Source organism: Gouania willdenowi, unplaced genomic scaffold (assembly GCF_900634775.1).
Source record: "Gouania willdenowi unplaced genomic scaffold, fGouWil2.1 scaffold_85_arrow_ctg1, whole genome shotgun sequence".
Lineage (NCBI taxonomy): Eukaryota > Metazoa > Chordata > Actinopteri > Blenniiformes > Gobiesocidae > Gouania > Gouania willdenowi.
In genome coordinates, this window is record NW_021145250.1 from 1075308 (window position 1) to 1087807 (window position 12500).

General features: G+C 43.1%; 1 protein-coding gene across 1 annotated transcript in view; it reads right to left on the minus strand.

Annotated features, from left to right (window-relative positions):
- Positions 1–779: 779 nt before the first annotated feature.
- Positions 780–12500, minus strand: part of LOC114460964 (F-actin-uncapping protein LRRC16A-like) — a 17683-nt gene continuing 5962 nt past the window's right edge. The window contains 28 exon segments of the mRNA XM_028442872.1: positions 780–927; positions 995–1111; positions 1538–1642; positions 2049–2186; positions 2283–2322; positions 2955–3420; positions 3532–3641; positions 4142–4182; positions 4185–4310; positions 4313–4384; positions 4455–4521; positions 4594–4728; positions 4809–4896; positions 5299–5477; positions 5543–5662; positions 5745–5873; positions 6231–6329; positions 6446–6539; positions 6612–6680; positions 7821–7993; positions 8090–8144; positions 8209–8308; positions 9173–9254; positions 9328–9397; positions 10315–10419; positions 10611–10687; positions 11497–11574; positions 12395–12498. Coding sequence (XP_028298673.1) covers positions 872–927; positions 995–1111; positions 1538–1642; positions 2049–2186; positions 2283–2322; positions 2955–3420; positions 3532–3641; positions 4142–4182; positions 4185–4310; positions 4313–4384; positions 4455–4521; positions 4594–4728; positions 4809–4896; positions 5299–5477; positions 5543–5662; positions 5745–5873; positions 6231–6329; positions 6446–6539; positions 6612–6680; positions 7821–7993; positions 8090–8144; positions 8209–8308; positions 9173–9254; positions 9328–9397; positions 10315–10419; positions 10611–10687; positions 11497–11574; positions 12395–12498 — 3095 coding nt within the window. The 3' untranslated portion in view covers positions 780–871.

Consider the following 12500-nt stretch of genomic DNA (forward strand, 5'->3'; position numbering starts at 1 on the left):
AGAGAGGAGGAGAGCGAGAGATGAGAGGAGAGAGAGAGAGAGAAGCGAGGAGAGAGAGGACGGGGAGAGAGAGAGAGAGAGAGAGAGGCGATGGAGAGAGCGGAGAGAGAGAGAGAGAGAGAAAAGGGCCGGAAGGAAATGAGGAAAAAGCGCGCTAAAGAAGATGAAAATGAAGAACATTTGGGAGGGTATTAAGGAAAAAAAGATGAAAGGAAAGAGGTGAGTGAACAGAGAGGGGGAGGCGGCGCTTCATCAGACATTTTTTATTTGAAACAAACAAAGACACAAAACCATCACAATCTACACACAGTATCTACTGTGTGTGCGTGTGTGTCGATAAACATTCCTTTGATCCTCAAACGTCCTTTGCAAACATCAAGGACGTTTACCAAATGAAACATTGACTCATTATTCACTGACTCGTTTAATCACTGACTCATTTACTGACCTGTTTATTTAACTGACTTAGTTTTAATGACTTACAATGTTTATTATTTAAAGTTAAATCAGATTTACTCAGCTTTGTTGACTTTACTTGACTTGTTTAAATACTGACTTATTGACTCATTAACTAACTGACTTCATTACTTGTGTAATACTCACGTATTGATTCACTGAGTTTTAAGTCATTTAAGTGCAAATCAAAGGTAAAAAAAGAAACTGACACTGAAGCTTTGGAAGCAAAACGTTTAACGTGAATCATAAAGAGTCGTTTTCTGTATTTGTTTTAAAAAACGAGCGCTGGAATGTGTTGTTCCATAAAAACAAACGTGCACATGTGAAGCGTGGGCGGTCCTTATAAAACACAGCCAGCGTTTATTGATCCGTCAGTCAGACACAGTGTGTGATCTATGCTCCGCCTCCTCTGCCTCTAGGTGGCGTCTGACTCCTCCTCCTCCTCCTGGTCAGCCAATGACGGAGGCCTCACTGCAGACAGAAGGACACGCGTGATTGGACAGTCAGTCAGCAGCTGGAGGACTGTGATTGGTCCAACCATTGGGGGGGAGGGACTTGGCGCGCTCTCGCTCCTCCTCATTGGCTGGTGGTGGACTGGAAGGGGTCTTTGGAGATGACCACTGTCTGCTGCTGGCTGAGCCCGACCAATCACAATCTGTGAAGGAACAGGAAGTGACATCACACGTGTTATTAATGAGTAGGACTCATTGAGTCCAATCACAGACTTAATGAGTCTTATTCACTGTCGGACTCACATACTAAAATAATTGATTTAATTACTGACGTATTAATTAATTTACTTTAAATAATAATAATGAATTTACTGACTTATTGAATTATTGTCTTATTTACTCACAGACTCATTACTAACTGACTCACTGACTTATTGACTTTTATACTAATTCACTGATTCATTTCATCACTGGCCTAATATATTCATACACCTATTATTTATGTTTTACCTATTTATTCACGTACTTACTGAGCTTTTAACTGACTTATTGATCACTCAGTGACTCATTGATTTGTTTACATGTGAACAGTAACGTTTATAAACGCTAACTGCTGTGATGACACTGACCGTCCAAAGGGGGCGACATTCCTCTGGGGCTCTCCGGCTCTGATGGCTCCGCCCTCTTCAGGCGAGGAGCAGGAAGTGGACTCTTCAGCGGCTCCACAGACTCGTCTGAACACACGACCAAAAACATCCCAACATTATACACACTTAGCAGCCATTTTATTATGACCAGCTACGTAGCCATGCCCCTTTACACTTTGACCTCGCTCACGCAGCACTGCTACGTGATAAGCTAACTCAAACATGAGACTGGTTGCTACGTGCTAAGCTAACCCCAACATGTTGGACTCGTTGCTTCGTGCTAAAGTAACCCAACCAAGTGGGACTGGTTGCTACATGCTAAGCTAACCTAAACATGTGGGACTGGTTGCTACGTGCTAAGCTAATAAAACATATGGGACTGGTCGCAAGGTGCTAAGTTAACCCAAACTAGTCTCTGGAATGACCCAGAAGTTAAAAACGAGCAGATATAAGTGGGTTTGCTTTAGTTTTCTAATGTTTTGGCTGAGCGTACCAAAGATACTGGAGCTGGTGGGACTGGTTGGGCTCTGGGGTACGGGGGCTCGGGACTGGACAGGTGGAGGTTTGGGACCAACACTGGGAGGTTTGGACCTCGGAGTAGGAGTCGGTTCTGGTCGGGATTCGTCTGCGTCTGAAGCAACAGAAGAAGAAATGAGAAAAAAAGAAAAGAAAAGAAAGGATTGATGATGAAATGAAGAGAAGATGACTTAGATTTAAAGAGTCTGACCTTTATCACTGTCCACCTTCTCTGGAGAGGACGACTCAGACTGAGGACACACACAGAGCAGATTACTGGATTCAGCTGTGTTTGGTGACGATATGTTAACGTAAGACTTATTATTCACTATTTACGTCTTTTTCACTATCTTACAGTGTTACACTTTTTCAGTGAAAATACTTTAAGTGCTAATAAACATCTGGTTTGTTGTGTCCGTTGAGTTGTACATGAGTGGCACATCTGGCCTGTGGTTTAGATCGGTGCTCCAGACACAGCCAAGTGGGGGTCCTGGCCTGGTTGGTGCCCGGTTTGCAGTCTGTCACTTGTAACCGAAACCTTCTCCTTCTCCACGCCCAGGCCGGCACAGAGTGGAGAAGTCTTTGTTACTCATCACCTCTGCTCTGTACTCTGGATGAGATGCCTTCAACCTCAGGTACGGAGGGAGAAGGTGGAGGAGTCCTGTGTGCACGTTTTCTTATGTTTTCAGTCACCACCTGGGATAGTGGGGTCACTAGTCTCTGTCACCATTACTTTGGGGGTCATCGGCTTAAAAGTTTGGGAACCCCTGGTCTAGATCTCATGGAGACATTTCTGTATTTGTGCTGTTGTTGTTTAGTGTGTTAGAGTAGTGTGGGGTCTTCTCTGTGTGTATCTAATGGATCCATCGTTACATTAACTCACCTTTTTTCCCGCCATCCTCTCCTGTCGAGCTTTCATCTCAGCGAGCAGATCCAGACCCATCACGGGAACGCCCACGTGACGCAGCAGCGCGTTGCTCTCCGTCCTCTCAGAGCTCTCTTTGGACACCTCGGCCGACGTCGGAGACGCGTCGGACTCAGTAGACGACGTGTGAGCGTTAACGGGAGAGGGCGGCGGCGTCTCCTCGCTAACAGCAGGAGGAGCAGAGGAAGAGGAGGGAGGAGCAGAGGAAGAGGAGGGAGGAGCAGAGGAAGAGGAGGATGGAGCAGAGGAAGAGGAGGATGGAGCAGAGGAAGAGGTGGGAGGAGGACTGATGGAGGCTCCGTGTTTCTCAGAACGAGACGTTCGTGACTTGATGAGGTTGAAGAAGCCACTTCTTCTTGATTCACGTTTCTTATCCATGGATTCATTCACGCCGCCGCTGGGTGGAGTCTTAACAACAGGAAGTCTGAGGTGCACACACACACACACACACACACACACACACACACACACACACACACACACACACAGTCACACTAAAACAACCAACCCTACCCCCCGCCCTAAACCAACTCACCTGACGCTGACTTTGACGACTTTCTTGGAGAAAAAGTCATCCAGACCCTCGTCTATTTTTCCCATGATGCAGTTCTGCTCGGCGTCTTGAGGGGCGGAGCTTAGAGCAGCCTGAGGCCAACAACGAGAAAAAAACAAGGTTGTCTATTCCAGGGGTTCTCAACTTTGGGGTCTCGTGACACTGGGAGAAGGTCACCAGATGCCTTCAAGAAACTAAGAATATTTTTTGACAATTTGAGCTTATTTTTACCATTTTTCTGCAACTACACCACACCACTACTTTTCCACTAAATGTCATATATATTGACCCATTATTGTCACTTGTAACACTGTTTAACCTTTTTTCATCATATTTCAGGATTATTTTGCCAATTTAACCACATTCATCATTTGTCATTATTACCAGTTAAACTATTTTTCCTTATATTTTAGCCAATATTGACACTATGGCCACTATAATTTGTGTGTGACTGACCCTCTCTCTATACAGTGAGCAATGAGAGCAGTGGTGTTATGGTGGACTAGTGACTGTGTTATTTGGTGACTATCACACAATGATGGCAGCAGTAGTGTTATGGTTGGTCTGTGAACCGTGTTAATCTGGTGTCAACCTTGGTCCGGCTGGGTTTGCTCCTCTTCTTGGGTTTGGGGTCTCAGTTTGGTGTGAATTCTGCAGCGTCTGCAGCTCCACAGGAGGAGCTCGCTCAGCTGAGTGGGCGGAGGAGAGGAGAGGAGGAAGGTCTCCATACAGAGACAGCCTCTCTGACATGGAGGAGGAGTAGGAGGAGGAGGAGCAGGATCCTCCACATGGATGGGAACCTCCTCCAGAGCTTTGTCCAGGTCAAACTCCATCTCTGAACAAACACCAAACAGGTTCTAACAATATATCACAGAGATCATCATCATCATCGTCACGTCACTCACCGAATGCCACAGAGACGGGACGCAGCATCCGCACCAGGATGCTCTTCCTCTTGGATTTGGGCGTCATCTAAAAAGCAGCAGAAGAAGAAGAAGAATCCTTTAGAGTGTTAGGATGGATGAACTGGCAGCGTTTACTCACCGTGCAGGAGCGCAGGTCTTCCATTGCCGGGCTCTCCTCCTGGTACTCGACCTCCGGCTGCAGCGGCGTTTCGTCCAGGACTTCAGTCTCAGCGTGACGCAGCAGGGGCTGCTCCTTCCTGCTCAGGTGATCAGCCTGAGGGCGTTTAGCGTAGGGTTAGCGGTTAGCACAGGGTTAGCGGTAGGTTAGCGTAGCAGAGACGTTTGAAAGCTGACCAGAGTGCGTTGGGACGAGGACAAAGACTCCAGGATCTCATCAGCGATACGATCTGAGAGGAAGGAGGCGATGCTCAGCTTCACTTCACTGACACACACACACACACGCACACACACGTTTGTTACTGTTTGTTTATTAATGCTTGTTTACATTCATAAATGTTTATGTTTACTAATATTTGTTAAAGGGGGGTATCATGTATATATATCATAGTATCATTCTATAACATACTCAGTAACTATGCTACCCACGCTACCCCATGTTTGTTTATGTTTGTTAAAATTTGTTTGTAATGTTTGTTTATGTTTATTAATGTTGCTTTTCTTGCTAAGCTGTTTGTCAACAAAGTGTGTGTCAGCATTTGTTCATAAAGTGGTTGTGTGTGAATGATTAAACACTGATGTTTACATTTTAAAGCAGAAGAATGCAGGAAAGTCACAAACATGTTTATATGTGAGGGCAGTGAAGCTCCACCCCCTCGGCGCTCACCTGATCTTGTTGACGATGTCGACCCCAGACTGCTCCAGCAGGGTGGAGGTGATGAAGGTGCGGGGGATGGTCATCTTCTGGGCGCCGGCCTTCAGCAGCTCCTGCCTGAGGCCGCCCGTCGTCTTCATCACATGAGGACAGAGACGCTGGGCGGAGTCCACCATGGACACCAGCAGCGCCTGCATCGCGGGGGGGGATTCAGGGAGCGGCTCTGTGAGCGTGTGAAAGGTGTGCGTGTGGGTACCTGCAGCTGCTCCTCCATCACTCTGGAAACCTCTCCAGCCATGGACTCCAGCTGGTCCTGGATGGCCCCCACACAGGGACCCCTGGCACCGCTCCTCAGGTGGTACAGGTCTGGGAGCAGCTGGGGGGGTGGGAGGGGGGTATCAGAGGTGTCACAGCTCTGTCACACGCTCACAGCTTAGGCGGCTGGGGGCGGGGCTTACTGTTTTTGAGTTCTTGGCGTCCTTCATGAGGTTCTCTGCTGCCTTCATGTCCTCCTGGATCGACAAGGTCTCAGAGAACCTCAGAGAGTTCAGGTGGTCCTGGACCCTCACACACATGCTGTCCATCATCTACACACACCCAGATATTAAATATTCAACATCAGGAGGAGGAGCTTAATCAGTGAGATCTGTTTGTTTGTTTATGTTTAATAGTGATTGTTTATTAATGTTTGTTTGTTTGTCTATTCATGATTGTTTATAATTATTAATGATTGTTTATGTTGATTAATGTTTACTAAAGTTTGTTTGTAATTACTGTTGGTTTATTGATGCTTGTTTTTGTTTATAAATATTTGTCTTATCCATTATTGCTTATGTTTATTATTATTCTTTATGTTTCTCCATCATCTGCAGCACACACACACTGTGTCACACACTGTCTTTGTGTGTGTGTGTGTGTGTGTGTGTGTGTGTGTGTGTGTGTACCTGCTGTGTGGTACTGGTCACTATCCCCTGCTGTAGACGGTACGCCTGCTCCTGAAGATATTTACGCGTCTCGTGATTCCTCAGCAGGTAGTGCTCCATCTACATCATAACACAACACTTTATAACAAATAACAAAACACTTTATCTGATAATAAATAATAACACGATACGTTGTATTTTTATCGTATTTACAAACCACTTCCTCCCTCACAGACCTTGAGTAAGGCGTCCTCGGTTTTCTCCGGGTTGGCCTTGAGAGCCTGTGCGGCGTCCATGATGGGGATGGGCATGAAGCGGATGGTGTAGTTCCTGAATGAGCAAGAGAACCATTTAATCCACAACACCGCGGGAAGCAGGGTCGCTTTAATGACGCTCACTCACTTCTCCAACGCTGCAGCCACGTCCTGCAGACCCTGAGCACTCACGTTGTTCCTGTCCCACATCAGCGTCCTACACACACACACACGCACACATGCACACACGCACACACACACACACACACACACACACACACACACACACACACACACACACACACCTAAGACTATTTCCTCTGCTGAGCACAAAAATGTGGTTACCAAACTTTACATTAAGCTAAGCAGCTAGCATTAGCTGGCTAATGCAAAGATGCTAGTAGTTTTTATGGTAATTCTGTGTCTCAATACAAAGTTTTTTTAGTTCTTTGTTCACATACATTTTGGGAAAAACAGAAGACAATGGAAGTTTACAGAAGGCTAAAGCTAGCTGCTAACTTTAAGCTGCTAACACTTGTCCCTGATCTTTTACAATGTTCATTGTTTTTTGGTTCGTAGTCTCAACTTATTTGGATATTGAAGATTTCTTCCAGCAAACCACAACTTGCTAGAGCTAAAAAAACTAGCACGTTTGATCTTAATTATTTTCTTTGTTAATAAAGCTAAACAGCTAGCTCCAAGCAGCTAGCACTAGATATAGTCCTGTAAAAGTGTGATTTGTTTCTATGTTTTGATGAATTATCATCTATTTTGGTTTTTATTGTTTACCTATGTGTTTACAAACGGTTTTAAGCAGCTAACAAGTGGCTAGTGCTAGCAGCTAATCCATTGAAAATGGCGGCCATTTTACCAGGGGCTAACTCCACACAGCACAATTTTATTTTATTACTTGTTATGACTTTTATTTACTAACATGCTGTAAGTCTTGCTCATTATCAAATGTTACAGAATGTTTCGTAATGCTAATGCATGGACAGAAGCAATTAGCCCCTGGTAAGATGGCCGCCGCACTAGAGCCGTTCCTATGGTGTGACAACAATTGTTTTTCTTTATTAATGTTTGTTTATGTTTACTATTGTTTGTTTGTAATGTTTATGTATATTAATGTTTGTTTATGTTTATTAATATTTGTTTTAGTTTATTATTGTTTGTTTGTAATGTTTATGTATATTAATGTTTGTTTGTTTATTAATGTATGTTTTTGTTTATTAATGATTTATGTAAGTTTGGCTTATTATCATATGTTACAGAATGTTCCGTAAGAAGCTAGCCGCTGTGTGTCGTTAGCCCCTGGTAAGATGGCCACCGCTGTGGAGTAGTTTCTATGGCGACAGACCTGAGTTTGGTGTTGATCTGCAGAGCTTTAGCTAACATCTTAGCTCCGATGTCTCCCATGTTGTTGCCGCTGATGTCGAGCTTGGTGAGCGACGTGTTGCTGCCCAGAGCGTTTAGGAACATGGAGAGGTCTGCCTTCAGCTTGGAGTCGGCCAGGGAGAGGGACGCTAGTGGCTACACACACACACACACACACACACACACACACAATCGCTGAGAACACTCAGGCTAACGTTAGCGTTAGCATGGAACACCAGCACTGCCGCTCACCGACTCCTCCTCCTGGATCATGTGGACCAGACTGTCCAGGACCTGGGCCACGTTCCTGCATGACCAGTTTGTGTCAACAAAACAAACAAACAAACAAACAAACAAACAAACATCCTCACTTTGACTTGATGTTGGTGAAGTTCTTTCCCAGCGACAGATTTCTGATGGAGCGATTCTTAGCGAGCCATACGAGCAACGTGATTAGATCAGAGTCTAGAGCTGAGTACACAAACACAACAACAACAACACAACACAACAACATGGTTAGATCAGAGTCTAGAGCTGAGTACACAAACACAAAACACAAACAACACACAAACAACAACACCGTGGTTAGATCAGAGTCTAGAGCTGAGTACACAAACACAACAACAACACAACACAACAACAACAACGTGATTAGATCAGAGTCTAGAGCTGAGTACACAAACACAACAACAACAACACAACACAACAACATGGTTAGATCAGAGTCTAGAGCTGAGTACACAAACACAACAACAACAACACAACACAACAACGTGGTTAGATCAGAGTCTAGAGCTGAGTACACAAACACAACAACAACACACAACACAACAACAACAACGTGGTTAGATCAGAGTCTAGAGCTGAGTACACAAACAACAACAACAACACATCAGACACACAACAACAACAACATGATTAGATCAGAGTCTAGAGCTGAGTACACAAACACAAACAACACGTGATTAGATCAGAGTCTAGAGCTGAGTACACAAACACACAACAACAACACAACACAACAACATGGTTAGATCAGAGTCTAGAGGGACATTCATTAAATCTAGATTAGGGATTTATTCAGGCTAATCCTGATATCCTGGATGAGTAAATTCTGGATGTATGTGAAGCACCCGTTGCCATGGAGATTTATTTTGATCTTTATCTGTGTTTGGTGGGGGCGTGGCCAAATCACTGTGACTTTAGTCATTAATGTGTGTGTTAATGATTATATCCATTGATCAGTAGCTGCTGCACTAATCTGAATGTATTGATTAATCTGAGTTTGGTGAAAAACACACACACACACACACACACACACACACACACACTCCTCACAATTGTCAGAGATGTCGAGGCTGCTGATGTTTGGGATCTCTGCGATACAACCCTCCAAGATCTGAGAACCTCCAGAACGAAGCTGAAACACACACACACACCACACAGTGTAACAATGTGTGTGTGTTGTGTGTTAAAGTAAAGTGTGTTTTTACATCACAGCAGCTTAGATCCAGAGAAACATCGCTGAGGTTTGGATTACAGCCCAGACCTAACAACAGAGACCTACACACACACACACACACACACACACACACGCACACACACACGCACACACACACACGCACACAGCACACACACACACACACACACACACACCACACACACACACACCACACACACACACACACACACACACACACACCCGTTTAGAGAATCAGATTTAATTCATTTATTAGTCATAAACTTAAAGGTCCAGTATTATTTTCACACATCTCCATTTGTTAACAACATAGTATTCAATGTTTATTTTCCCAAACTCGCCTGTTTTCTGGAGTTTTAGTTTCTGAAAAGTGACTTTCATTATACTCTATAAATAGACTGTTTTCTGGACCTTCATGAATATGCATGAGTGGGCGTAAACACACATACTGGTTTATTACAGCAGCACTAAATCATTCACAGTCTCCCTCCTCACCACACAGAAATAGTCTATTTATGACGATAATTCATTGTTTGTCGCTGCGTTGCATTGGGTCACAAACACTTCAGATCATCCCATAAAGGAGATATGAGGTGGTATAACAGCTACTAAAAATGGAACTGATTGTGAGTGCTCTTCAGTTTATCTTTATACTGAACGTGAATATATTAACCTGCCATCACTGTGTTTGTTTTAGCTGTGAGGTAGTTTGAGAGGGAGGAGCTTATATTCTTATAGGGTAGGAGGAGCCAGGATTGTCAGGAGGAGGAGTTTCCCTCTTATGAGGTCATTACACGAAAAACGTTTTTCAACTTTGTCCCTCTGAATAAGGTTAAAGGGATGTACTGTATATCACTGTAGCAAAACCATTAGAAAGTTACTTTTTCACAATACTTTAATCCTTTTTATTTTATTATTTATTGTAGATCTATAAATGTATGTGTGTGTGTGTGTGTATTGATGGTGAATGAGTGGATGAATCATGTGATGAACGTGTTACTTTAGCGCCTCCAGTGGTAGTTTAGTTCCTGACAGGTTGACGGACGTCAGAGACTGAGCTGAGCTGAAGAACTGCTTAAAGGATGGAGACACGTCTTTACCTTTCCTGTAACCACACACACACACACCACACACACACACACACACACACACACACACACACACACACACCACACACACCACACACACACACACACACACACACACACACACACACCACACACACACACACACACACACACACACACACACTTAGTAACCCTCTCACTGAGGCTCCGCCCCCATGTGCAGTCCCACCTGTGGGAGAAGAGGCTCTTTGACAGGTTGAGGACAGAGAGATGTTTCAGAGATCCTCTGAGCAGTGACGCACACACCTGCAGCAACACAACACACACACACACACACCAGGTCAGAGCTGAACTCACTATAGAGACACAGAAACACACAAAACAGCAATAAAAACACGCAAAGAAGGAAAAAATACAACAAAAAACACAACACAGGGCAAAATAAACAAAAACAACATAACACAACAAATTTACACAAAACAAACACAAAAACACATAGAACTGGAAGAGAAATACACACAAAAAGAACAAAAACACAAAAATGGAAACAAAATTCACAACAGCAAAAATACACAAAAGGAGAATAAAAACAATAAAAACACATGAAACAAAAATGAAAATACACAAAATTAATCTTAAAACACACAAAAAACAGCCAAAAAAAACACATACAAAAATACACACACCCCCAAAACTTCATTACAAAAACTGACAAAACAACAACCAAAGAAAAATACTATATACTATATACTGTACTACTATATAATACTACTCATTCTATCAGAATGATGTCGTATTCATATTTCTACTCTATTGGTAATTTATTATTTTTTTTAAGGTGCAACAGGGTGGGAGTGTTCTGTGGGAGGGGGGAGGGGGTTATTAAACATGTTTAAAATGTTTAATGTTTAAAAAAACATTGCTGTAATTTCTTTTCTTCTGTTTTATATCATGTCTGCAATAAAAACACTTTGAACAAAACAAAAGAAAAAATACACAAAGTGAACCTCAAAACACACAAAAGGACAACAAAAATCTATTTATTGATTGTGTTTTTCCCTAATGATCACATTTAGGAAAAACACAATAAATAAATACATAAACAAACTGATCACCTGCTCCACTGAGCAATCAGAGGCTGAGAGATCCAGGTGATCCACATGGTTAGTGTGACTGAGGAAGGAGTGGAGGCTCTGCAACACACACACACACCACACAACACACACACACGTTTGTTAGTCCCTCCTATCTCCTTTCCTATCTCCTTTCCTATCCACTGTTGAAGTGTTTAAGTGGTGGCCACGATAAGGAGCGTTCCAATTCTCTTTAAGCTAAGGAAAAGAGGCTCAATGTTTCCTTTATAACCTCCTTTAGCCTAGGAAACACTGATACATCCTTTACCATAGGAGACGAGATAATGCTGACTCACAATTTCTTGCATCAACAACATTTAAAGGACACGCACACATTATAACAACTTTAAATATTGTAAAACCCATATATTATTATATGTAGACATATAATCAGATTATAAACTGACATAAAACAGACACTCTGTGGTTCTAGAAAAAGAAAACAGATATTTTTTATCCACATGATGTTTTATTAATCATAATTAATATTAGTGAGTAGAAGGTGAGTGTGATCAACCATTCTCACTGTGACGTTCTTTAGTTTACCTTTAGTTCCTCGTAGCCATGGTAACCTCTTTCCTTTGATTTACATTCAAACCTGTGATTTATGACATTATTTAGGAAATGTGTAGTTTTTTTCACCATGACAGACGTCACTAACCTTCACCACCGTCAGATTATTACGTCACCTAGTGGAAGTGTGTCTGATTGTTAAAACAAACGAGATGGCCTTTTCCTAACTCCTCTCCTAACACCTTTCCTTAACCCTGTGACGTCATCCACAGGGTTAAGGAAAAGTGGATAGGAAAGGAGATAGGAGGGAATATTCAGACGCAGCCACACACTATGAGTGTGAGTGTGTGTGGGCGGGGCTTACTACCTGCAGATCGTCTCCTCTCATAGAGTTTCCTGACAGGTCGAGATGAGTCAGAGATGAGGAAACGACTGGGTTTACACACAGAGCCTGAAACAGACTGTTCACACCT